The sequence below is a fragment of the Anomaloglossus baeobatrachus genome, chromosome 1 (genome assembly GCF_048569485.1).
Source record: "Anomaloglossus baeobatrachus isolate aAnoBae1 chromosome 1, aAnoBae1.hap1, whole genome shotgun sequence".
Lineage (NCBI taxonomy): Eukaryota > Metazoa > Chordata > Amphibia > Anura > Aromobatidae > Anomaloglossus > Anomaloglossus baeobatrachus.
The window spans coordinates 725,238,389-725,265,448 of NC_134353.1; the positions used below are offsets into that span (position 1 = coordinate 725,238,389).

At 43.7% G+C, this 27,060-nt stretch overlaps 1 protein-coding gene across 20 annotated transcripts in view; it reads left to right on the forward strand.

Moving 5' to 3' along the window:
* Positions 1-27,060, forward strand: part of RIMBP2 (RIMS binding protein 2) — an 877,394-nt gene that overhangs the window by 367,150 nt on the left and 483,184 nt on the right. For 16 of the 20 annotated variants that reach the window (XR_012725119.1, XR_012725121.1, XM_075322225.1 and 13 more), the window contains one exon: positions 9,179-9,322. Coding sequence is in view for 16 of the 20 variants with exons in the window: in XM_075322225.1 (XP_075178340.1) it covers positions 9,179-9,322 (144 nt within the window). In the remaining 4 variants the exon portion in view is untranslated. The remainder of the gene's footprint in view (positions 1-9,178; positions 9,323-27,060) is intronic. The other 4 variants (XM_075322217.1, XM_075322253.1, XM_075322316.1 and 1 more) reach the window with 1 other exon arrangement.

The window sequence follows — 27,060 nt, forward strand, 5'->3', positions numbered from 1 at the left end:
ACCGCACGCCGTTTTTTTAAATTATTTATTTAAATGATGTAAAGAACAAACAGACAAAAAAAAAAAGACTGCATGCGGTTCCTATTATTTTGATACACAACCAAGATAAACGCACAGCTGGGAGCTGCAGCCTATACCCATATGCTTTATCTGTGCTGGTTATCATAATATTGGGGACCCTACGCCAAATATTTTCATATATTTTTATGCCACGATAGATGCACACAGTGTCATGATTGGACGTAGTCAGCGGACACGCTGACACTCAGGGTGGGGGCGTGTCTGACTGCAATCACTCACAGACGCCAGTGGGCAGGGGGGAAAGCAGTGCATATGCAATGAAGATAATGATTGGCCCCGGAAGTGAAAGAGAGACCATGGGAGCAGTTACAGCAGCGCCGGAGCCTTGGTAAGTATAGCACGCTTGCTCCTATCTCCCTATCCCTTATACCACCAATTTTAATTGCCGGATTCTGGTCCCCATAGACTTCTATGGGGACTGGTGTCTGGCCAGAACCGACGTTTTTTTTTAACCTGATTGGACCCGCCGGTCCCAGTTACCTGCGAGCCTGCCCATCACTAGTAACAAATCCCAAAGTACTATTCTAGTATTCGTCACAAATAACGAACCTAATGCAAGTTAATGGGGAAAAAGCATTTTTTTTTTTTTTGCTGTGGCAAATACTAGAATAGTACCTGATATTCTGTAAGCATTATCCGAACATGAATAGTTACTATTCGCTCATGACTACTCCTTGGATCCAGTGCCAGATCTCAGACGCTGCTCCACTCTTAATATTTTGGCTGCAATAATGATGTCACATCAACAACCCACATCACCGCTGCAGCAAATCACTGAGCTAAATTCTCATGTTTTTAGTTTTCACCTCTTCTATATTGGATGAGCTGCTGAGCTCAGTGATTGGCTGCAGTGGTAATGTGAGCTATCCATGTAACATCACTGCTGCAGTCAAAACATTGAGACTGCAGGAGCAGTGAAGTCCATTTTTTCTAAAAGTAGAAAACACCTTTATTAATAATTGCCAAATAGTGTAACAGGCTGCCACGGGAGGTAGTAGTGAGCTCTCCAACGGAAATCGGCAAACGGAAGCTGGATAAATATATAGCTGGGATGATTTTGAAAAACCTGCACTTGCAGGGGATTGAACCCGATGGCCGTTGACATCCCTTCCAACCCTATTGTTCTATAATTATTGATGGATCATAGCATGATCGACTGCAACCAAGTTTATATTTTTTATCAATACCAAACTGGACTATTGATCACTTAGCCAACAGCATAGTCACTATAAACTACAGTTACAATACAAGAGCAATATTACAGATAACACCACTATGAAAGGTCCTAATAATACCGCTATAGCATGAAGTTTAATAAAACTACTCAAGACCACGCAGACCATATAACTCATTGCAGTGATGTTAAATCCAGTGGTCATTCACTTTTTCTGTTTTGTTTTTTTGTTCTTTGTGCCCCCTGCAAAGTAATAAGACATATTACCATTTTTATAGAATATGGACACAGATCGAGTTTTATTACTGCCCTAAGAGAGAAAATAGGTATTATTTTTATTATTAAAGCCTCCTTTTGAGAGCAAAAAAGCAGTAATACCAACCTGCTTTGTGCCTGTGCATAATAAAAAATGCCCACTTTTGTGCCACCTAAAAGGGAATAGTGCCCTATAATTTGAAATACAGTCCCATAGTAGCAAAAAGAACTTACTAATTGCAAAATGTTCCCTAATTGCTAAGAGGGATCTATTTTTTTCTAAAAAATAATACAACTTATACTCACCTTACCCTGATCCTGCAACATCTTGCCTATGAAGTCAGCGGCCCAGAACAGATGGTGCTATGCTATGTCATCACACAGAACCATGGCATTGTGTTAATAGTAGTTCAAAGCGGATCTCCCCTGGGGACCTGGGTGCTAGGCAAATGTTTGGAACTAGGTGCACAGTATTGGAGATGAAAGCCCTTGGAAATTTCCCAGCCTAAACCCCTGCACCCCTAACACTAAAGGCTGCTTTACACCAGACAATCTATCGTGCGATAGATCGTCGGGGTCACGGTTTTTGTGACGCACATCCGGCATCGCTGGCGATGCCGGCCTGTGTGACACCTCCTAGCGACGCAGTATCGCTCACAAATCGTGAGTCGGGTACTGCTCGCTAGGTTCCATAATATCGTTTGATTTAGTTGACCATCGTTTCCGTGGTAGCACACGCCGCTCCGTGTGACACCACGGGAACGATGAGCAGCTCACCTGCCTCCCGCGGCTGCCGCCGTCTCTATGTGGAAGGAAGGAGGTGGGCGGGATTTTTACGTCCCGCTCATCTCCGCCCCTCCGCTTCTATTGGCCGGCGGCCGTGTGACGTCGCTGTGACGCCGAACGTCCCTCCCACTCCAGGAAGTGGACGTTCGCCGCCCACAGCGAGGTCGCACGAGAGGTAAGTATGTGTGACGGGGGTTACTAACTTTGTGCGACACGGGCAGCGATTTGCCCGTGACGCAAAAAGGCCGGGGGCGGGTACGATCGATTGTGAAATCGCACAATCGGTCGTACCGTGTAAAGCAGCCTTAACACTGCTCACATCTATCCAATGTGTATGCTGTCCTGACTCTCCCCTGATGGTAGATGTGAGAAAAAAAGAAAATTCAGTCATGCTGGATTTCAGCATACCCAGTCCTGTGTCTTGTACCACAGAAGTTTATTCATCTCTTCACTGAAAATACTTACATCTGTTTGAGGAGAAGATGGGCCGAATATCTTCCAGATGATCATTGAGCTGTTAGTTATCCAAAGTGTAGTGATGTGCAAGTACGAAAATGCTCAAGTGCTTGGTACTCAAATCCAACAGGTCCGACACTCGGATGGGCTCAACCCAACTACCGAGCATAATGGATGTCAATGGGAATCTCTGAAGAATTCTCTCTCCTTCCCTCTCTCTCTTTATGTGCAGTCGAGTGCTAGCAAGATACTAGATCAAGTACCGAGCATCTCAAGCATCCTGATGGTTGAGTGTCGAACTGTGCATGCTCGCTCATTACTACCAATGTGTATGGTCACCTAAAGGTTATCGAGATGTTCCTTTGCAGTTTTATTCACTAAAAATGTACTTGAAAATACCATACTTTCCCAAGTTCTAATTGGCAGACAAGTGATTTTTCTTTTTCTAGGATAGGAGTATGATTAGAGCTGGGCGAGAAAATAAAATGTTCTGGTGCTTGCTAGTCGAGTCGAGCAGGTCAGACACTCTAAAAGTGCTCAACTCAAGTAACAAGTACAATGGAAGTCAATGATTGGGTAGCTCAGCTCTTTGCCCACATACAGCCAGCCAAATAGAGCATTTTCGAGGGAGGAAGGGCGTTTTTTTTTCTTTTGACACACTACATCTGAAAATGTTTTAGCCCCAATGAGAGCCATTAAGAGACTGCTAATAGCTCTCACTGGGGTGCTTGTGTAGGAGGTGGTCAGATTGCTCTACTCCTACTGAGTGTGTTCTGTGTTATGTCTCCTGAGTATGTTCTTGCATACTTCATCCTAAAAACACAGGAAACCACAAAGATAAGTAACAGGGAAGAGCAGACGTCCGACTTGGCTGCTGGTAGGCTTGTACCCAGGGCAAGGGCTAAACAGAAATTTACCCCATAGAACAGCGGCAGCAGAATGGTAATGCAAAAGGAAAGTGGCATGTCTGTCCTGGAATGTTTGTCCTGAAGGTGTGTCCCTCATGAAGATTGTGTGCCAAAAAAGAGTTTGTGTTTGAGTTGTAAAGAAACTTCTTCTGTGATGTTTTAAGCAACTACATCTACGACGGTGACGGGGTGGTGGACAAGCCGCAGAAGACGCAAGTAAGTGTCGCACTCCCAGCCGGGGCAGTACACATGCACAACATCAATTTGTGACAGGAGAGTGGAGCCCTGCCGGCCATCACCTGGCTTTCCCCTTTACCTGCACACGTCTGGCAGTGAACGCTTGCTCAACATTAAGTATGATCCCATGGATGATATTACTCCAGGTACACATTACCAAATACTTAATTGTCCATGATGTGTAATATTGTCCCAAGTCTTACAATGCAGCACAGTAAAGAAGATTTACCCACAGTATATGATGGAGTGATGGGCACAACAATGAGACTCTCAGGTACTGCTGTATTCCAGATGTCTGAGTTCTGTGTCTGAGCCCAGCCCTTCCCCCTGCACATTGCCAGGGATTTAGTTACATGTTGAGATAATATTAAACAGCCAACCTGCTCCACGCACGGGTTATGAATAAATAAAAGACACCATCTCAGGCTTGGTGAAGGGAGCAGGCCTGTTGCGTGAGCACAGATGCAGTAAACACTTCACATAAGGTGCATAAAATACGAGGATCAATACTAAACCTGCAGTAAATTTGTGTGTGTGTCACAATATTTTATTGGCTGTTAAAGAATAACTTATGAGATTTATGAACGCTGGTTACTGACAATAGTTTGGCCTTGCTTACAGTATCATACTGTGTGCATCCTTGTTTAGAATATTAAGCCATTGGTAAAACATCCATAAGACACCAGTAAGGACTGGCATTTAGAATGAAAACATAAATTACTTCTCTTTTATTTTTGTTTGACCATATTCATCTCACTTGTTTTCCCTGGGGGAGTTAGTTATTACATGACTGTGTGCATTTCATAGCAGTGTGGGAAACAATGAAGATACTTACACATAGAATGGAAATTGGCCTATGTTGCTGATTTTCTAGTGCAGAAGGGTGAAATCAGGAGCAGACATATTGGGCAAATTGGGCGTGCTGCACATGGGCCCAGGGGATAAAGGGGCTCAATACCACCTCCAAAGCTGGCGGAATTGTGCATTATTGTAAGGATAGTCCTGGGAGTGGACCCACTGGGACCGTTCACCAGACTCACCAGCGACGCCGCCTCGAGCGAACCCCTATACAGGGACTGTCGGGCGTAACCACAGAGGGCCTGGATGCACGGAAGCCAGGATCAGCAAGAGTCACTGGATAGAGTCTTATAGATATAGGATCCAATCTGAACCAGGTACAGGTTAATGGGATCAGGCAGAAGTCCAGAACCGAAGACTGGTGCAGGTCACAGGGATTAGGCTGATGTCCAGGAGCAGAGACTGATGCAGGTTAATGGGATCAGGCTGAAGTGTGTGCTCAGAACGGTACTCAGGATCTGCAAGCAGAGTCAGAGTTACACAAAGCACAGGCATAGAGGGACTTGAACAACTGGTACAAGAGACAAGCTAGAGGGACGCATTGGCATTGAACAAGCACTAGCCATGGGGAATAGGAAGTCTTAAATACCCAAGGTTAATTAGTAGTCAAATCCCAGACAGCTGTGCTGGCCCTTTAAGTCTAGGTGAGTGCACGCGCGCCCTCTAGTGTGCATGTGTGGGGACTGCAACCCGGAAGTAAGAGCAGAGACCACAGGAGGAGAGGCAGGACGCTGGAGCGCAGGGGTCTGCAGTGAGTGTGCGGCGTGGAGCCGGGACCGACGGGGAAAAGGTATGGACGGGGTAGCAGGAGAGCTTGCACTACGGGGAGCGGGGACCCCAGGAGTTGGAGCGACGGGTGGTGGGCGGCGCGGTTGGACCGGGAGCGTGACAATTATGAGGAGCTACTGGACTGCAAAGGGCCCATATATTGTATTGGGGTCCTCTTCAGTCTATATCTGCTCTTGGGTGAATTACACATGCGGATATTAATGCAGGTTTGCTACATAACCGGATTTGGGGTGTTCTTTGCGGTCTTTCTGCCTCTAGTGGATTTACCCTGTTACCACAAATCTATAATTTTGAAAATAATGATAATGATTTATCAATGTAGAACCAATCTCCACAGTATAAGTTTTTTCTGAGGATTCCTCAGAATTGAAAAGCGCAAATGAGTATGGATATAAATAATGAAAAAAAAATATGGACACCTACCACCTGAATATAGCAACATTTTTGGAATGTTTTGAGCCTGTTTAGTCTATGGAGAGGTCATGTTTTGCATGTACAGAGATCTTCCAATGTATATAGCAATTATTTACCCAGAAAAGGCAGTACATTGTGTTGCTTACAGTCTATTTCCTCTTGTTTATTACAAAAAAAAAAGAGATCAAATATAATCATTCCTAATTTCTACTATTGTCTGCATTTTAAAATGCACCCATGTCCATAGGACTCTGTTCACACCTCATTCTTTCTAAAGTATTCCAGTATAAAATGCTGCTACATATACCACGGTTTAGGCGTATAGTGTCATGTGCTTCCATTGTTAAGTGGATGCCTGATACAGATGAGCGAATCTTTAGAAATTCAAATTCTCTAGATTCATCACATTTTCCAAGGAAATTCAATTTATAAATAATCGATTCTCTGTGAATCAAAACCTTTGTCTTTTTCTTACATACTAAGGCCTAAGCCACACGGCATGAAAATCGGTGCGAATAGAGTGCGATAAAAAATCGCATTCCACTCAGACCAATATTAGCCTGTGTGTCAGCACACATGAGCGATTATTTTCTCAGCCCTAATCGGACCGAGAAAATAATCACAGCATGCTGCGATTGTAATGCGATCATTGTTTCTCTCGCACCCATTCAAGTGTATGTGGCGAGAGAAAAATCGCACTGCATTCGCGGTACACCGGTGTACCGCGAGTGCAGGGCGAGAATGGCAATAGCCTGCTACGGAGGAGAGAGGGAGAGAAATCCCTCCCTCCCCTCTGCAGCGCCGCCCCGCCCCTCCTCAGTGTCGGCCTGACCCCCACAGCTGAGGTCCGCTCGCACGATCGGACCTCAGTCGCAGTGACACTCATATGACACTCGGCTCTGCTGTACTGCCAGTGTGAGCCGAGTGTCATGCGAGGGGATCGCAGTAATCCCCATGTGGCCCCAGCTTAATCCTCACTGTTGTGATGCCACACACTATTTGTACAGTTTCTTTAATGTTTTATGGCTTTCCCTCACTATCTCTGTTGCTAAGCTGAGATCTGTGATTTCCTTTCATGGTCCAAGTTAACCATAAAATGGTTGCTCAATTTCCTGCTTCTGTCACTTCTGATGGACTGCGCTGCACCATGTGATTTGACAGCTGCATAACAATAGTGGGAACCCACCTGAGGTCTTCTGCGCTTTGTTGGGCTCATGCAATGTATTATGCGCACAAAAGTGTGCACATGGTAAATAACGAAAAATAAGGTCTTACTTATAACTACTACACCTGATCCGCCCAATTCCTGTACATACTAGAGGTCCCAATTGTGCAGTCCCTAAAGGCCCCTGCATACACTGAAACAGCCCTAACTGGATAACAAAGATGACCACTCAGACATTCACTTCCTAAGCAGCCATCGAGGGTTCCACATACCTCCTAAAAATGCGGGGGAAGTTGCAGAGTAAATAAGGTAAACCAAAAGTAACAAGAAAATCAAGCTCTCGTACCAAGCAGGGTCCACTTCAGAAATATCAACAGTGGAAAATGGAAGCCTGGGGAGGTTTTAAATAGATTCACCTGATAGGGTAGACTAAGTTACACAACAGGAAACACTTGTTGGTAGAAAGGCAATGAACACAGAAAGTGTCCACACAAGATAAAGTGTTCAGAACCAGGACAACAACCAAACCTGACTGGCTCATTGGAGAGGGAAACGAACCACAGCACAGGAGGTTGCTGGATCAAATCTGAGGCATGACTAATGTGTAAAATAGTGGTTTATATTTTGGTTGATTCACAAGTGAATCACCAGTTTGTTTTTTTTGGTTTTTTTTTAAATTTGCTTGGTTATGTGAATTCCTAAAAATTTGACACATTAAATTCACCGTATTCCTGCTGCACTTTACCTGTATAGTGAAGACTAAGGTACAGTATGTCAGCACACATTCTGATATGTGTTTGTTGAAGATATCTGTAACTTTCCTAGTTCATACCCTGAACATAATGAAAAAATAATATGCGAGCAGAGCCTAAAAGTGTTTTCAGGATATGGTCACATTTATCCAATCTGTACAAACAGCTTTAGTCCCTAATTAAGTACTTTTATCATGTTATCTACTCCTCTAATTGAGGATTTTATCTTGAAATATTAATCGTTAGTTAATTATTCAGTATAGTGGTCACATCAAAACCACACCTCACCAGTTTGCCTTTTAAAAAAGAATTGCCAATGTAATCCTAATTAAAAGTAATGACCAGCTATGGCTCTGCACCCTACAGCTCACGTACAGGACAACATGCTTGTATCGAGTTTGCACTTGTGGATCATTCCATCATAGAGTGTAAAATATTGCTGTGTGTTTGCAGTAAATTACTAATCTGCATTGGAAATAATGATAGTTGCAACTATTTCACAATTGATAGAAATACCACAAAACTGACCTGGGATGGGATACAATCTCAATTGATTAACTGTACAGTTTCAACGTTTTCCAAAATGGCAAACACAAAAAGGTCAGTAATGGTCCCCATTCTCTCACTAGACCTTCAAGTAACATAAATCTTATAGAAACAGGAAGCCACATTCAGGCATAAACTACACATAAAGGTAATAAGATTGTCTGGCTGTTTCTCTAACTCGTATAGACATTACTAGAGAAAACTGTACAGACTTTAGGCGACCTCTCCATTTTACTTGTATCTAGAGGTGACTTCCACTGGCCACGTCACCTGGTTTAAAAAGTGTCAGGAAAATTGTGTTTACTCAATAGAGAAGGACCGTTGATTTGAGACTCTCACCTATTAGACATTTATGGCGTAACATGTTGATATGCTTTATGAATCTAAGATTGAAAAACTCAAACTAATAGCTTTATTAGCCAGAGCTGCCTTTTAGAAGTCCAATCCAGGTGTGGCCATATCATTGGTGCAACCTGTGCAACCACACAGGGGTTCAAGAGGTCAGCGGGCCCATTTTTACCTCCAAAACAATATGAATTTTGCATTATCATGACTTATTTGACAACAAAGAGCCCATATAATGTTCTTGCACAGGGCCCCTTTTCTGTGTGTGTCCGTCAGTGGTTCATCCCATGTCCTCACTGATTCTCAGACAGCCGAACAAAAGCCCAAAGAAAAATGATTATTCTTGCCTCTATATAATTTCCAATTTTATCTGTTTCTTTTGCCTAATGCTTCTATATTGGCTTTTTCTCAGCAGTTGAGAAATGATCTCCAGTGCCTACCACCATCCGTGCAACACAGAACATACAACCAGATCCATCTCCTAGAGGAGAAAACCCGCTCCTTTAAATCTGATGTCACTTCAGTATCTCCAGAGAAGGTGCAGTGGAGCTTTCTAGTAAGTGTCTTAATAAACTGCTTGACCTAGCTAGTTTATTCCTATTCTGTGCTCTGAACTTGTTACTTGGTCATTGTCTTTTTAATCTTAAACTGTTCAATGCTTCTACAAGAATGCTGAGTTGTTCTAATATGGGAAATATCTAGTCTACTCTCGCATAGCTGAGTCATAGCAATTTGGGGGAAAGCTAAACTTTTAAAGACGCCATATGTATATGAAAGTGTTTGGATGATAGCAATCTCCTTCAACCTTAAAGGGAACCTGTCAGGTGCAATATGGACCTAGAACCACCAGCAGTTCTGGGTACCTATTGCTAATCTCTGCCTAACCGTCCCTGTATACACTAGCATAGATAAAGGGATGTTTAGAAAAAGTATTTCCAAAAATCTTTTATGATATGCTAATGAGGCCAGCGACTAGTTGCAGGGGCGTTACTTTCCTTGGCTAGTCAGCCCCCTTAGCATGTAAGCACACCCCTGTGGGCGTGCTAACATGCTAATGAATGTGCAGTGTCAGAGGTATGGTCGATCTTACCACTCTCTTCTGCCACTACCCCCGATGCTGGATTTCGGCTCAGTACGCATGATCAGAAGTCCCTGACTTCCAATTATGCGTACTATGAAGCCTGGTGTACGCGTCCCGGCTTCAAACTGGTGTAGTGTGCATGACCGGAAGTCCGGGGACATTCTGATTATGCGCACTGAGCCGAAAACCATGGGCGTGCTAACATGCTAAGTGGGTTGACTAGCCAATGGAATTAACACCCTTGCGGCTAGTCTCTGGCCTCATTAGCATATTATAAAGAATCTTTAGAAATACTTTTTCTAAAGATCCCTTTATCTATGCTACTAGATACAGGGACTGTTAGGCAGGGATTAGCAATATGCACCCAGAACTGCTTGTGGCTCGGGGTGCATATTGCACCTGACAGGTTCCCTTTAATTGAAAGAAGAGACAAGTAGCTGCCAAGCACTTCTGTCTGCAGCTTTTCTCCTGGCCGAAGTTAGGCATGTTCTAAGTCAAGATACCCACCACACACGTCCTCTGACAACTGAAGGTTGTTGCGGACATTCGGGAAGTTCCTCACTGATTAGATTGTCTGAAAGGACTAGATTAAAAGTCACATAGCGGCTCTTGTAGGTGACTTCTATTGACAATGTTGGTAACCAGAAATGGCAGTGATAAATTGAGCTTCAATGCCTGGTAAAGTTTCTTCAGCCACGGTGAGATGTGTATATTGCAGGATATTTTTAAATCCATGCACATAAAGAATTTATTCAGCATTAAATAAATGAAGTTTGTGATTTTCATATTGTTGGGTCAATCAATTCATAATATCTAGAGTTGAGCAAAAAAATTTGCACTAGTTGGGTGTGATGTCTGTTTCAGAACTCAATGACAGCCGGGTAAGGCACCGAGACTAGTATTGCATCATCCTGGGCACCTCTTTGATTACTAGACCCCCGCAATGTCATGGATTGTAAATCATATTTCATCAATATTTCATTGGTGGAAGACCAGGACTGTGTTCTCTTGGGCATCACCTGATAAGACCGTCACATCACTCAGACATTGAAATTCTAAGTACAAGAAATCAGTATATACAGTATATGCCAAAAGCTAACTGCTTTCTGACAGATCGTAATGTGAGTAATCAACTCAACTTTGACAATTTGGCAATTGCCAGAACAGATGGTATTGCTTTTCACAATTTTGTGGTCTAGCCAGAAGCTATTGTGGTCATGCTAGTATATAACAATTTATGTCTGCTGAAAGATTTGGTGAGCAACCACAGGAATGTTGGTTCTTCACTATAGTTAAAACGCTTCCATTTTATAATCTCAGTTCTAAATTAAAACCTTATGATCTCTGGATCACTGTCTCTAATATCCTCTGCCTTTATTGTCTTAAGGTACAAAGGTGAAGCTACAAAAGACTCATCTCATTTACAGTACCATGACACCTACATACATTACAGAGACATTGAATCTGCCTTCCTCTTCCAGGACCATTGTTATTATCCCTTCATTAATCTGCTCAGCACATAAATAAGGCAGAGACCATGGCCACGCTCCTCTTAATTACTTAGTGACGGAAGCAAGTACCATTGACTACAGCTGCCGATAAACCGGCGGCACAGAACTGAGCAGGAACATGTGCAGTCCAGTCTGTTGGGAAATAGATGCATAGAAGAGTCATTTTTTGCTTTCATCATCTTCATACCTTAACCCAATAACTGCCTCTCACAAGATGTATAAGTTTTCCATTCATTATGTGTGTGTAAAATCCTATTGTTATTTTTATTCTTTTTTGTGCATTTTTTACAAATTGTAAATAAATATCAAATATCAAGCTCTGGCGCAACCTGTCATACAAGAAGTTGGAAGGCTATACTCCAGAGGTTTTTTTAACATAAGTACCGGTATTCAGATTACCCTACGGTTTAATGCATAAGCATTTTAGGCTCAATTCATCATTTTGGTTGGGTTTACACTACTTTTCCATTTTTTTTTTCGTGGTATTTCTTGATTTTTTTTAACCCAAATTCTTCAAAATAGTGCACACAGTTCAGAAATTTTTCACAAAATATAAACTGCTATTTATTTTTGTCTTTGACCTGTTTTGGAATTTATTTGCGCTTTTCACTAAATGACATACAATTTGCGCCTTTAAATCACTTTATTTGAGGACAAGAGGGCATTTCCACTACAGAAACCCAGGCGAATGTATATAAAATAGATTGTAAGGCCATGTGCACACAGTGCGTTTTTTTGGTGCAGTTTACATAAACAGGGCTCAATGTAGAAAGTTTAGTCACAAATGAAAACAAGGCAAAAACACCAGATACAAGAGTAAAAAAAGTTGCAAAATGCAGTAGTCAATCGGGACGTATGTGTTATAGATCTGATAAGATACTGCTATTAGAATAATTGTTAACATCAAAATCCACAGAATTTGGCTGGATTTGCCACTTTGGCTGTCCTTGTGGTTTCTTGCTGAATAGCTACATTTTTTGTAGCATTTTGACCCCATGTAAACATACCATAAAGGGTTATTGTCACTGGGTCCTGCTCCCATATCACACAATAAACAGAAAGAGAGATGGTGGTACAATGCAAAGAGCATTTTTTCCAAGCAAATCAAAACGGTCCATAAGATAATTCACAAAAAAGAGGGTAAACTTAGTCCAGTATGAAACGCTCATTTATTTATTGTTTTTTTCATTTTTATTAATTGCCAATTCCGGATCGTGCACCCGGAATCCGGCGCCCAGGTCCGGAGATAGCACTGAAACTGCGCGGATCCGGACGTTTACAGCGATAAATAAATGTTCAGGTCTCCCTGGGAAGCCACAGATTCCCTCAAAGGTTCAATCTTCTTCCTTCTTTCTTCAAGTTCCTAAAAGACTGACTGTTCCCCCCAGGTAAGCAGAGAAGTTAGGTGGATCCCACTCCCCCTCCCCCGACTTAGGAACAAAAGCCTGGCAGGGAAGGGATTAAACCTGCAAAGAGTACAATGTACACACAAGTAACACAGAATGGACTGTGAACCACGCCCAAACATTAACCCACACAAAATGGTACACAATCCACAATATTCCACCATCACAACCTCTCCCTCCTTCTAAATAAGTGAGCATGCCATGAGATCTACAAAGACCTCTGGCCATCTCCCTTAAGTCCATGTTGCTCAGCTGTGGATAGTCTATGATTCTTTTTGCTGGGACAGTTCATCAGCATTCTGGTGTTGGCTTCCACGCTTGTATTGGATGGAGAAGCTGTAGATAGTCCCTTGTACAGTGGTAGGGTTGGAAGGACAAGCTTTCCTTTGTGTCCTCCTTCACTCAAACTGTGTTTCCTGCACCCACAAATTGACATTGTAGATCTCCCGCATCATTTCCTAGGAGAATATCTGCAGGCAGGCCACTAATCACCCCAACCACACTTTTCTTGATCACAAAGCCAAAGTCCAGATCTACAGTCGCCTTTGGGATATTCCTCCTTTGTCTTCCAGCCAGTTCAAATAACAATCCCTGGTCCATGATGTATCGACTCTCGCCGAACCACTCGTGGATCAGCTATTGTGAGAAATGCCCAGGAGTCACAAAATCCAATGACTCTCTGTCCATCCAGTATAACCTCCTGTAAATGCTTCCTTTGATGGTAGTTCGGCTGTAGAAAATAAACAGGTCAATTTAGTGCAAGGTCATTCCTCAATTGACCAGCAGGGCAAGTTTTTTGCAAATGCCCAGGTTGCCCACATCGATAACATCTCCTCTGTGTCGTGCTCCTTCCAATGTGCATTCTGGAGAAGGCAGTAGGAGAACCTGGTGACAAAGGCCGGAGGCTATACACTCCAACAGGGGCATCTATGGTTCAGGGGTCAGCGGTACACTCCGGTAGAGGTGGTGGTAACTCTTCCCAGAGGCGTGATGCGGTGCCAGTCGGGGTAATAGCAGGGGCTAAAAACAGCACACAACTGCTACTAAACCCTAGCTTTGTGTGATGGCACAGGCGTCTATCAGATACCTGCATCACACAAACCTGTAAATGACAGTAAATAAACACAGACACAGAGAACAATCCTTTATTTGGAATAGCATACAAACATCCCCTCCTTCACCACTTTATTAACCCTCCAACACCCTGCAGCTCCGACGTAATCCACAGGAGAAGTCCCACGCCGCTTCAGCTCTGCTAATCTGAATATCACAGAGAGCGGCACGACCGACCGCTCTCTGTGAGCTCCAGAGAATGAATGAGCTGCGCATTGAGCGGTGATGTCACTCAGGTCATTTGCGGTCACAGCTGGAGATTCCCACGGTCCTTCATCTGTGATCGCAGGTAACCTGACCTCAGGTGGAGGTTACTGAGTTCACAGATCTGCATCTCCTAGGAGAAAAATCACAGTTTTTTTGGCCAAGAGATGCAGATTTTGTGCTGAAATTTTATACCATATTCCTGCATCCAATGTACACCTCCTGGAAAAAAACGCGGTGTTTTGGCGGAATGTTTTTGCCACGGTTTTTGCCGCGGTTATTTTTCCGTGATTTTTGCCACGGTTTTTTTCCTGGAGGTGCACATTTGGTGCTGAAATCGTTTGCACCAGCTTTCAGCATCAAATTTCCACCTGCTGGCAGAATTTTTATTTTTTTTTGGGGGGGGGGGCCAAGGGATGCAAATTTGATGTTGATATTTTTACACCATATTCCTGCATCCAATCTACACTTCCTGGCAAAAAAACGCGGTGTTTTGACGCAATTTGTTTGCCGCTGTTTTTGCTGCGTTTTTTTGCCAGGAGGTGCACATTTGGTGCTGAAATCGTCTGCACCAGCTTTTAGCACCAAATTTCTGGCAGGTGGAAATTTGGTGCTAAAAGCTGGTGCAGACGATTTCAGTACCAAATGTACACCTCCTGGCAAAAAAACGCGGCAAAAATCCTGTCAGAAGTGTGCAGCAGTGCCGGTGATGCGCTGTCAGACTCGTGCGGGTCTGACATCATCCGCCACAGCCTGCTGCTGTCTGAACATGAGCGTGCATGTACCTAGAAACACCTGCACACTCCTGTCAGAAGTGTGCAGCTGTTCTGCTATGTCAGACACGTGGGAGTTCCTCACACGTGTGACTGCGGCGTAGAAAAAAAACGCTTTTTTTTTTAAATAAATAATTAGAAAAAAGCAACGTGCAGTTCCCGCCAGTTTTTATCCCCAGCTAAGATAACGCCGGCTGGGGGCTGGTATATCCTCAGCCCACAGCTGCCCGGTAGTGCTGCATCTATTAGATGTGACCATACCGGTGTGCGATACCGGCTCTTCCCTGAGGAGTGATGCTGTGCCAGTCGGGGTAATAGCAGGGGTTAATAGCGGCACACAGCTGCTGCTAAACCCTAGCTTTGTGTGATGGCACAGGCGTCTATCAGATACCTGCATCACACAAACTTGTAAGTGACAGTAAATAAACACAGAGAACAATCCTAAATTTGAAATAAAGTACAAAACACACACTGCTTCACCTCTTTATTAAGTTATAAACACCCTGCAGCTCCGACGTAATCCACGGGAGAAGTCCCACGTCGACACATCCAGCTCTGCTACATGTCAGAGCGAGCAGCTATAGAGTAGACTGCCTGCTCTGAGTGCAGCCTATTACTGAGCCACGATAAGCGATGACCGCGGCAGAGACTGTCACAGGCTGGGGGGCACGTCTGCCAGGAACCATTCACAGCTGAGAGGACGACCGGTGGGTGGGGAAAACACTGAAAGCTGTGTTATTGCGTGCACAGCACAGGAAGTGAAAGCGCGACCCGGAAGCAGTGTGCCGCCATGACACCTAGTCTCGGTAAGTATGAAACGCTCATTTATTTATTGTTTTTTTCATTTTTATTAATTGCCAATTCCGGATCGTGCACCCGGAATCCGGCGCCCAGGTCCGGCCCAGAGATAGCACTGAAACTGCGCGGATCCGGACGTTTACAGCGATAAATAAATGTTCAGGTCTCCCTGGGAAGCCACAGCTTCCCTCAGAGGTTCAATCTTCTTCCTTCTCTTTTCAAGTTCCCAAAAGACTGACTGTTCCCCCCAGGTAAGCAGAGAAGTTGGGTGAATCCCACTCCCCCTCCCCCGACTTAACTTAGGAACAAAAGCCTGGCAGGAGAGGGATTAAACCTGCAAAGAGGACAATGTACACACAAGGAACACAGAATGGAAAGGGGAACCACGCCCAAACATTAACCCACACAAAATGGTACACAATCCACAATATTCCACCATCAGTTATTTCCATATGATAAAGTGACAGTATATTGGCTAGGATATGTCATCACTTTATAACAGGTAATGTGATCTGATACCTCCACTAATCCTAACAATGATGGGGTCCTGTTCATTGCACCCCTGGGGTCTAGCCTGGCATCCTCAAAGCTTAGGTTTGAAATCTAAAAGGGGGCCAAGGGGTATCAGTGTGGAGGAATGAGGATTTGTTAATGGGATCTTATTTTATAAGCTATCTACTTTAGGGCTATGTGTTGTGCTGAAAAATACATTACTGTATTAAGGGTTGACTTTTATAGGCGGCTTTTTATTTGGTGCTCATTAAACTGGAGATATTTTTTATAATGAGGCCCTCGTAACTGAATTATGTGTAGGTATCATTAATAATGTAATCCACATTGGAGAAGCTAAAATTCGTCTTCATTATGAACATGTTTTAATACCAATTAGGTCCTAAATTTACATCATACATTAATTAAGGCAGCGAGAGCACATCAGGACTGGCTGTATTAATCTGTGCTAAAAAGCTTAACCCTAAAAATACATGAAAGAGTTTGAAAAATATGAAGCCTAGTAGGATCTTACTGGTAATACTTATTATAAGCCCCACTTTAAAGAATTATATGAGCTCACTAGCTATTTTAAAGTGAACATTTTAAGACATGGTAAAGACTATAGAAACTGTTGCCTAAATAGCAATTCCAATATTAAAATATCAGAAACATTCCCTTACCTGCAGCAATATGACCTATAAAAACAAGGTCTGCCAGTCAACAAAGAATGCTCACTTCTATACTACACTGTGTGTACTGTCAGATTATCTCTACAACTAAACAGCAACTATCTCTACACTAAACATTAGAGGTTGGCCACCATTTTTTTATTGCTGGCATATCCTCATAGGATATCAGTGATGGCCGCATGTTCTCAGCTGCTGCCGAAACACTGCTGCTTCGTTAAAAATGTAGTAGTCACAGCAAGGTACTGCGGATCCAAACTGTATTCATGTAAATAGGGCGTGGATCTGCAGTACCCAGCCACAGCCACTATAGAAATGAATAGGGCATGGATCTACAGTACCGGGCCACGGACACTATAGAAATGAATAGGGGGTGAGTGAAGTGGCCGCGGGTAAGACCGCGGCTGAGTTCCCATAATCTGCGCCAACAAAATCCCCACGCTCAGATTTTATGCAAGGGTACATTTCTTTACTGGTAAACATCTCAATAACACACGCAGCTGGCTTAGCAGCACACATAATCAGAGTTTGCTATCCGGGTCTCTAACTTCGGACACACGGCACAGAACACAAAAAAAACAGCAATGATAAACAAGAATTCTGTCCCTGACTTGCTCTATGGGTTACATTACCAGTCCAAAACACAAGGAGGGAGGGCTCCCATGTAGCAGGCCTGGACTCCGGGTAAACAGCGGCGACTCCAAGGAGCAGAGATGGGGAAATCTTCAGCCCTCTCGCCAGAGGACTAGCTTACAGTCTCTTGGAATGGAGGAAGGAGACGGTCTGGAGGTCCCTTGAATCCAGTATCACATCTGCAGCAGTTCTGGCAATCCCTCACACTTCAGTGATGAGGGCAGTCCAAGGCAGGTCTGCTCTGATACAGCTCCAGTGGCTCAGTGTCCTTTTTCCCACACTTTTTTCCTATACAACCAGTGTCTGTGGGAGGGGATCAGATTTTACAGTGTCCGCCCCTCGAGCAATTTCAGCACTTGTCCACAAGGTGGCAGCACCATCCTGTGTAATGTCAGTCTCCATGTCCTTTTCAGTCAAAAAACAGTCAGAGCTGCTCGCCTCATTACATGAGTCTGCTGTACCTGGCTGTGGCCACTCTATAAGACTGATTAAGGGGATTAAGGGGTGTATCTGCAGTACCTGGCTGTGGCCTCTATAAGAATGAATAGAGGGTTTATCTGCAGTACCGGGCCACGGACACTATAGAAATAAATAGTTGGTGGCTCTGCAGTACCTGGCCATGGCCACTATAAGACTGATTAAGCGGTGTATCTACAGCAGCTGGCTGTGGCCACTATAAGAATGAATAGAGAGGTTATCTGCAGTACCTGGCCACGGCAACTATAAGAAATTAATTGGGGATGGATCTGTGGTGCCTGGCTGCAGCCACTATAGAAATAATAGTTGGTGGACCTGCAGTACCTGGCCACTCCCACTATAGAAATGAATAGGGGGTGGTTCTGTACTACCTGGCCGGCCATGCCCACTATAGAAATTAATAGGCTGCAGATCTACAGTACCCGTCTGCGACCACTTTAGAAATGAAAATAATCTACATCTGCAGTACCAGGCCATGGCCACTATAAGAAATGAATAAGGGGTGTATGCGCAGTAGCTGGCCATGGCCATTATAAGAAATGAATAGGGGGTGTATTTACAGTACCCAGCCTTGACCACTGTAGAAATGAATAGGGGATGTATCTGCAGTACCTGGCTTCGGCCACTATAAGAAACGAGTACGGAGTGTATCTGCAGTGCCCAGCCAGTGCCATTATAGAAATGAATTGGTGGATCTGTAGTACCCAACCGTAGCCAATAGAAAACTGAATAGTGGGTGTACCTGCAGTACCACTATAGAAATGAACAGGGGGTGGATTATTATTATTTATTTATAGAGCACCATTGATTCCATGGTGCTGTACATGAGAAGGGGGTTACATACAGAATACATATACAAGTTACAATAGACAGACTAGTACAGAGGGAAGAGGGCCCTGCGGGCTTACATTCTAAAGGATTTTGGGCAGGAGACAGTAGGTGGAGTATAGTGGGGCGGCAGCTCCGCATGGTGGTGTGGTCATTGAAGATTATAGGCAGTTCTGAACAGATGAGTTTTCAGGTTCCGTTTGAAGTTTGCAAGTGTAGTAGATAGTCTGACGTGTTGAGGCAGCGAGTTCCAGAAGACTGGGGATGCTCGGGAGAAGTCTTGGAGGCGGTTGCATGAGGAATGAATGAAAGAGGAGGAGAGGAGATCTTGGGAGGACCGGAGATTACGTTTTGAAGTGTAGCGAGAGATTAGTTCAGAGATATACGGAGGAAACAGTTTATGGATGGCTTTGTAGGTCAGTGTTAGTAGTTTGAATTTGAATTAGATACGATGGAAGATTGGTAGCCAATGGAGGGATTTGCAGAGAGGAGAAGTGGGGTGGTATTGAGGAGAGAGGTGGATTATTCAGGCAGCAGAATAAAGGATGGACTGGAGAGGGGCGAGCGAGTTAGCAGGGAGACCACAGAGGAGAATGTTGCAGTAGTCGAGACGGGAGATTATGAGAGCATGCACTAGCATTTTTGTAGATTGAGAATTGAGGAAGGGACGGATTCTGGAAATATTTTTGAGTTGAAGACGGCAGGAGGTGGTGAGGGATTGAATGTGTGGTATGAAGGACAAGGCTGAGTCAAAGGTCACTCCGAGGCACCGAACTTTGGGTGCTGAGGAGAGCGTGATGTTATTTATTGTAATAGATTGATCAGGTAGAGAGTGTAGGGGAGATGGAGGAAAGATGATCAGTTCAGTTTTGGCCACATTGAGCTTTAGGAAGCGAGAGGAGAAGAAGAAAGATATAGTCGATAGGCACTCTGGGATTCTGGACAGCAGAGAAGTGACATCTGGACCAGAGACGTAGATCTGAGTATCATCGTCATATAGGTGGTAATGGAAGTCATGGGACTTTATGAGTTGTCCCAGGCCAAATGTATAGATGGAAAAGAGTAAGGGTCCCAGGACAGAGCCTTGAGGGACGCCAACAGAGAGATGGCGGGATGAAGAGGTTGTGTGGGAGTGGGAGATACTAAAAGTGCGGTTAGAGAGGTATGAAGGGATCCAAGAGAGGGCGAGGTCTCTGACACCAAGGGAAGAGAGGATCTGTAATAGGAGGGAGTGGTCGACAGTGTCAAAGGCTGAGGAAAGGTCTAGAAGTAGGAGTATTGAGAAGTGGTTGTTAGCTTTGGCAGTAAGTAAGTCATTTGTGATTTTAGTCAGGGCAGTTTCAGTGGAATGATGTGCACGGAAGCTGGACTGTAGGTTGTCAAAGTGAGAGTAAGGGGTACTTTACACGCTGCGACATCGCTGCCGATATATTGTCGGGGTCACGTCGTTAGTGATGCACATCCGGCGCCGGTAGCGACATAGCAGCGTGTAACACAAATGAGCGACGATCAACGAGCGCAAAAATGTGCAAAATCATTGCTTGTTCACACGTCGTTCATTTCCATAATATTGGTAATGCTGCAGGTACGATGTTGTTTGTCGTTCCTGCGGCAGCACACATCGCTATGTGTGACATCGCAGAAACGACAAACATCTCCTTACCTGCGTCCACTGGCAATGAGGAAGGAAGGAGGTAGGCGGCATGTTCCGGCCGCTCATCTCCTCCCCTCCTTTTCTAGTGGGCGGCGGTTCAGTGACGCTGCTGTGACGTCGCGGTGACGCTGAACGAACCGCCCCCTTAAAAAGGAGGCGGTTCGCCGGTCACAGCGACATCGCAGAGCAGGTATGTGCGTGTGACGCTGCCGTAGCGATAATGTTCGCTACGGCAGCGATCACCACATATCGGCCGTGCGACGGGGGTGGGTGCAATCGCGCTCGACATCGCTAGCAAATGCTAGCGATGTCGCAGCGTGTAAAGTACCCCTTAGAGGAGAGGTAGATCTGCAGTACCTGGCCGCAACAACTATAATTTTGATGCAGCTGTAGTGTCCCTGCAGTATCCGAGAATTAGCAACCTCCTTCGATGCTGGTAACAGCTAATTGGCAGGGGTTCTAGGTGTTGCATCCCCACCAATCAAATATTTATGGTCTATTCTATGGATAAACCATAAATAAGAAAAATAGTGGCCAACTTCTTTAATGCAGTTTTTTTAAGCTGAAAATGAAGGGGAATAAAGATGGCATAAAACACACCATGTTGTAAATAAACGATATATACTATATATTCCTATACTTTTTAGATTTTTTTTTCTATACTGATCTACGACAAAAGTAAAACAATTAAATACTCACACTATGACATTGTGCATATAAAATAATTACAGGGGTGTTTATTGTTACTATGATTCCAAAGCCGTGTAATATTAGCACCTTTTATGTCACTTTTCTCTACAAGAATTAGAGATGTATGAGCATATGATTAGAGTAATGTAGCTCACAGAAACAAAGATTATCAGACATTTGAGATCTCGGCATGCTTTTAAATACTACATTCATAAAAAAATGCAAACCATTGAATAGCTTGGTTGGTGGTGAATCCTGACGCTAGAAGAGAACTAGTATTCAAGTAAAGTAGGAGAGTACATTTAACAATTAAAAAAAATCTATTAAGTAGTAAATATGTATTAGATATTCATAAGTCATACCTGATGTGTGGATCTCACCTCATACAGATCGTGCACGCTGCACTACACTAAAATCTACATGAATTACAGGAAAAGCCGCACAGATTTCTATACTAGAAGATTTTCAGACCACTCTTCAAGTCATCTCCACACACACTCAACAGCTAGCCAGCCATACACTTAAACTGTATCTCCCTTGAGGGCTCTAGCGATGCTACCTGTCCACTGTATACTCCATGTGCTGTATATGCAATACTGTAGTACCAAGCCATGTCTGAGTCTACCATGCAATTGTTGCCACTGTAATCTCTGTAAACCACCAGGGACCCTCCCAACCCTACTAACAATACAGCCCCCAAGTATTTGAGATGTCCACCCTCAAACACTACTGGTCCTTAACTGAATTGACTATTACATAGCCCCATAAGACTCTACAGACACAATTGCCAAGACTGCGAATGCCATACTTGGCACATTTCTATTAGCCCCAGACCACTTACCATCCACTCCTCAACTCGCTCATCAGACCTTATTTAGCAAAGCATCTGAACTGCCTTCATCTAGAAGTTAGGCCACATTTCAACAGATGACCTCTTTTCTACTCCTCTAAGTCACATTTCTGAAATATTAGTTCATCTGCTCCACAAAAGTAGACGTTAGGTACCAGGTAAGGTGAAGACAAGCTTGTTCCTCCACAGACCAAGACAATGGTTAGTCACAGCTCATGCAAATACACTCCGCTCTAGCACCTCACATGCTAAAACGCATAATTCTGGAATTCAGAGAAAGTGGGCAACAGCTCCATTCATTCTCTTCCAGGGATTTTTGGGATCCTCACTACCTCTGTTGGTCGGTAATAAAGTGATAATCTGCAAGAAGCGAAGGTTCATATTTCACCTTTCCAGCAATAATATGATATAGAGAAATATCACCTTAAGGTGAAAGCAGGAGTCTTACCTCCATATACATCCTACACACACTATAGCTGGCATATGTCCGGTATCAATCTCATATAGTTTATGCTATGGAGAAACGAGAAGCGCGGAATTCACAACAAACCTCTGATTAAATGTATTGGGTCATACAAGCCAAACTATAATGAGAAGAAAATCTTGAGCTTGAAGCTTCTCACCTGTGTACAGTGAACGAGGTGAGATCCTACATTGATAAGGCTGGATTATCTACTCTGTCCACTTTCTTTCCTATCCCAAGAAAGTAAAGTGGGGTTAATTCTCATCCGACTCTGCAGCCTCTGTACAAGAAATATGAGGCAGTATCTATCTGTCTTCTGAAGACAAATGAGTGTTTTTAGAATGTAAGCCAGACTCCTAGTTTAGGTAGGAGTAACTCCAGTCACTGTGGGCATATCAGAAAGTGGTCGCAGAAATTGTTTATTCCAGTGATGGAATAGGTTTTGAGTGTATACACTTTTTTAATGATTTGGTATATTACAGTCTCTTGATAAGTTTAAAACATTCCTAGTTATATCTGCTGTGATTCAATGCTATTACATGAAAGAGTAAAGAGTTTTTAATTGACATTTTAAGAAATTTGTATTTTTCTTACGGGTCTTTGAAACGGCAAATAAGCGGTTCTGCCCATGACCTGAATTACTACATGCCTGTAAGCACAGAACCTCATGGCAAACCTGATTAAGTCATTAAATGTCAGACCAGCAGGGCCTGTAAATGAATTCCTAATCTAGAGGCCAGTCTACACAATGAAATTTCCGCCAGGAGGTCTGCTCTGTAACAGAAAAAAGAAGCAATTACATTCCCTAACTAAATATACTTTAATATGTCCCTATACTGGCTGACCATTATTGTCTAAATTAAATTATTCTCTTTAATGAGGGCCATTTGATTTGGCTACAGCGATGTCCCCTAATTCATTGGAGTTTCTTGTATTAAATAGAATTTTCCATGGCAGAAGTAGTAATGTTTCTCCGATGTTCCTAAGTCTTCAAAGATGGAGCAGACCAGTCTGGGTTGAGTAGGATAATCCTTTTGTTCAGCACAGAAACTGATGGACAGCTCCTCTGAAGTTTAGTCTCCCCAGGCACACTGTGGCAAAGTCTCCTTAAGGAGAATAGTGTTCCCCCGTGGTCCCCACATAGCTTTCTCATGAGCCAGATCAGACACCCCCATACTTTGCACTGACGAGGGGCAAGCACCCCGAAACACCGTGTCTGCAAATTGGGATTCTGATATGGCTTATATATCCTGAGTCATATTGCAAAGGATTGTTAAAAATCCACTTGTGACTTTTAGGATCGCTACTTCCAATAGGTGGCGCTGTGCTAGAGTTTGTCTCCTTTACTGGAGAGACAATTTGAATAGGCACACTGTGGGCTTCAATTATACAGAGCACATAGGACACTGGTGACTTTGTCTTCCTCATTCCCTAACAGAACATGTTTTTCAAATTACCAAGGAGGTCACAACTATATTTATTAGCAATTTATGTGAAGAAATAGCACAAATAATCTCACTTTTTAGATGGGAATTTATGAAGACTGTATGCTTCCGTAAGGAGCACCAAATGTATTAAAGGGTATCTGTCAGCAGGTTATTTTGCTATATAAGCTGAAGACAGCATACTGCATGGGTTAATACAGAGAATTCAGGGATGCTTGTTTTGTCAAGGACTGATCTGTTGTTTATTTGGTATGTTTGTTTAAACAACAGGATTTCTCATTGCTCAGACTACACTATCACGCACACGGTAGTCTGGCACGCCCCTCCTCTGACTGACACATCACTGCCAATGTACAATATCTATAGAGCGCCTGGTGTGGGCAGGGAAGCTCTCAGGGCTCTGCTACATTGCTAAATCTAAAAATTCTGATTGTGTCAGAACGGCTGCACCCAGTAATCTAAAGCCTGCTTTACACACTTCAATAAATCTTTCAATCCGTCGTCGGGGTCAAGTTGTAAGTGACGCACATCCGGCATCGTTCGTGAGGTATTTGCGTGTGAAACCTACATGCGATCGATATTGAACGAAAATACGGTGATCGCATACACGTCGTTTATTCCTCATACATTGGACGTTTAGTAGTACGAAACTAGTCAATTGAAACGTGTGACATCCCTCATACGATTTTGGTGTCTGAAGCTATGTGCGCAGGTCTGCGCTCTGCACCGCAGCTTAAAAAAGGTCTGCTTCAGAGCGCAGCTGAAAAGCTGCGTTCTGAAGCGCCTCACAATGTCTGTCATGCACTAATCTCTGTCAGTCCGTCACTATCTCTGTCCCTCTCTCTCTGTCAATGTCAATCTATCCCCCTCTCTCATATACTCACCGATCCCCGGCGCTGCACGGCATTCACACTGCTGCGGCGGCTTTTACTGTTTTGAAAAAGCCGGCCGCCCATTAAACAATCTGGTATTCCCTGCTTTCCCCGCCCACCGGCGCCTATGATTGGTTACAGTGAGACACGCCCCCACGCTGAGTGACAGGTGTCACACTGCACCCAATCACAGCAGCCGGTGGGCGTGTCTATACTGTGTAGTGAAATAAATAATTAAATAATTAAAAAAAACGGCGTGCGGTTCCCCCCAATTTTAAAACCAGCCAGATAAAGCCATACGGCTGAAGGCTGGTATTCTCAGGATGGGGAGCTCCACGTTATGGGGAGCCCCCCAGCCTAACAATATCAGCCAACAGCCGCCCAGAATTGCCGCATACATTATATGCGACAGTTCTGGGACTGTACCCGGCTCTTCCCGATTTACCCTGGTGCGTTGGCAAATCGGGGTAATAAGGAGTTATTGGCAGCCTATAGCTGCCAATAAGTCCTAGATTAATCATGTCAGGCGTCTATGAGACACCCTCCATGATTAATCTGTAGATTGCAGTAAATAAACACACACACCCGAAAAAATCCTTTATTGGAAATAAAAAACACAAACACATTCCCTGGTTCACCACTTTAATCAGCCCCAAAAAGCCCTCCATGTCTGGCGTAATCCAGGATGCTCCAGCGTCGCTTCAGTTACTCAGGAGATTAGCGGTCACCGGTGAGTCCTTCACAGGTGACCGCTAATCAGGACGCGGCACAGACAGAGCCGCAGCATGACCGTGAAGTCGGGTGAGGTTCACCCGAGTTCATTCTGACAGTGCGGCTCTGTCTGTGTCTGCTGTCATCTGCCGTTCAGCTCTGCTACATGGCTGTCTGTGGCTGCTGTCAGCGGCCATGTAGCAGAGCTGAATGGCAGATGACATAGTAAAAACGCATCTCTACACATTACACACGCTTGTCAAGTCAATAAATAAAAAAAAAAAGGGTGCCCAATGCATACGTCACAGAACACATGATCTAAAGGATCGCACACAATATTGATCAATTTAACATAGACTACTAACGCACGTGTGACAGCAAATGAACGACCTACGTGCAATCTCATTAGATCGCATATGCGACCTGGGCGTGTCACATCGCATACGAGATCGCATCCCTAATTGTAAGGTGTAAAGCTGGCTTAAGTGATACAGTGCTGGATTCAGGGTCTCTTTGCCTATATCATGCTGCTCTCAGATGAGGTAGCAAAACCTCCTGACAGATTATCATTAAGAGGCGCACACATCTCATAAATTTGGTACATCTTTGAGCTGTCCATGGACCAAGAAATAAAATCCATAGCAGTCATAATGGATGTAGATATCAGCTTCAAAGTACGTTTTATTGCAAGTAAATATGTCATGTGGCAATAGACCACCCCTTTTGCTGTGTACACCCACTTTATAAAAAAGGAAAAAAAAAAGTCTGCAAATTTTGGGAGTATTTGCCAATATTCAGGCATAGAGTGTATGATAAATCCCCGTTCATCTATTGAGAGAACTGGATGACATGCACGGTTGTTAGATGTGGGTTTCCTCCGGGTTTTCCAGTTTCCTCCCTCATTCAAAGACCTAGTGATAGGTAACTTATATTGTGATCCCCAATGGGGACAGTGTTGATCACGTCTGTAAAGCACTGTGGAATTAATAGCGCTATATAAGTCAGTAAAATACAATAAATAGGTCTAAATGTATCAATTTGGCTAGCAATGTCAAAAAACATTCAAGGGGTTGATTCTTAAAATTATATTGTACCATAATGTTGTAGTGCTCTGAAATAACAAACAAACCTGCTGCTCCTCTTCAGGTCCATCCTTGCCTAGCTGCTTCTGTTGTTGCTGATTGACTGTTGCGGTGACATCCACATCTACAGTGCTTGTAACTGCTGCAGGCAATCACTTGGCTCAGCACCACTCCCAATGTGTACGGCACGAGCCGCTGAGCCCAGAGATTGGCTGCATCAGTTACGAGAGCTATAGATGATACTTTATATTTAAACCTAGCCTTTTTTTCTGGTTACTTTTTTTATAGGTGTTTGTCGGAAGCAGTCCCAAACTGAGTTACCTGATAAGTTTGCGAATAGACTTTTTTTTATGGTTGAGTTTAATTTCAGCAAAGAGTGAAGAGTTCACTACTTGAACGGGTGCTCTGATAATGGGAGCTAAACTTGACGGAACGCAATGAGTGATGGCAGGTGACCCAGTTGCTTCATCCTGTCTTGACCCAGTGTACAGTGTATCAATCACAAGTCCAACAAAGCGGTGGAGT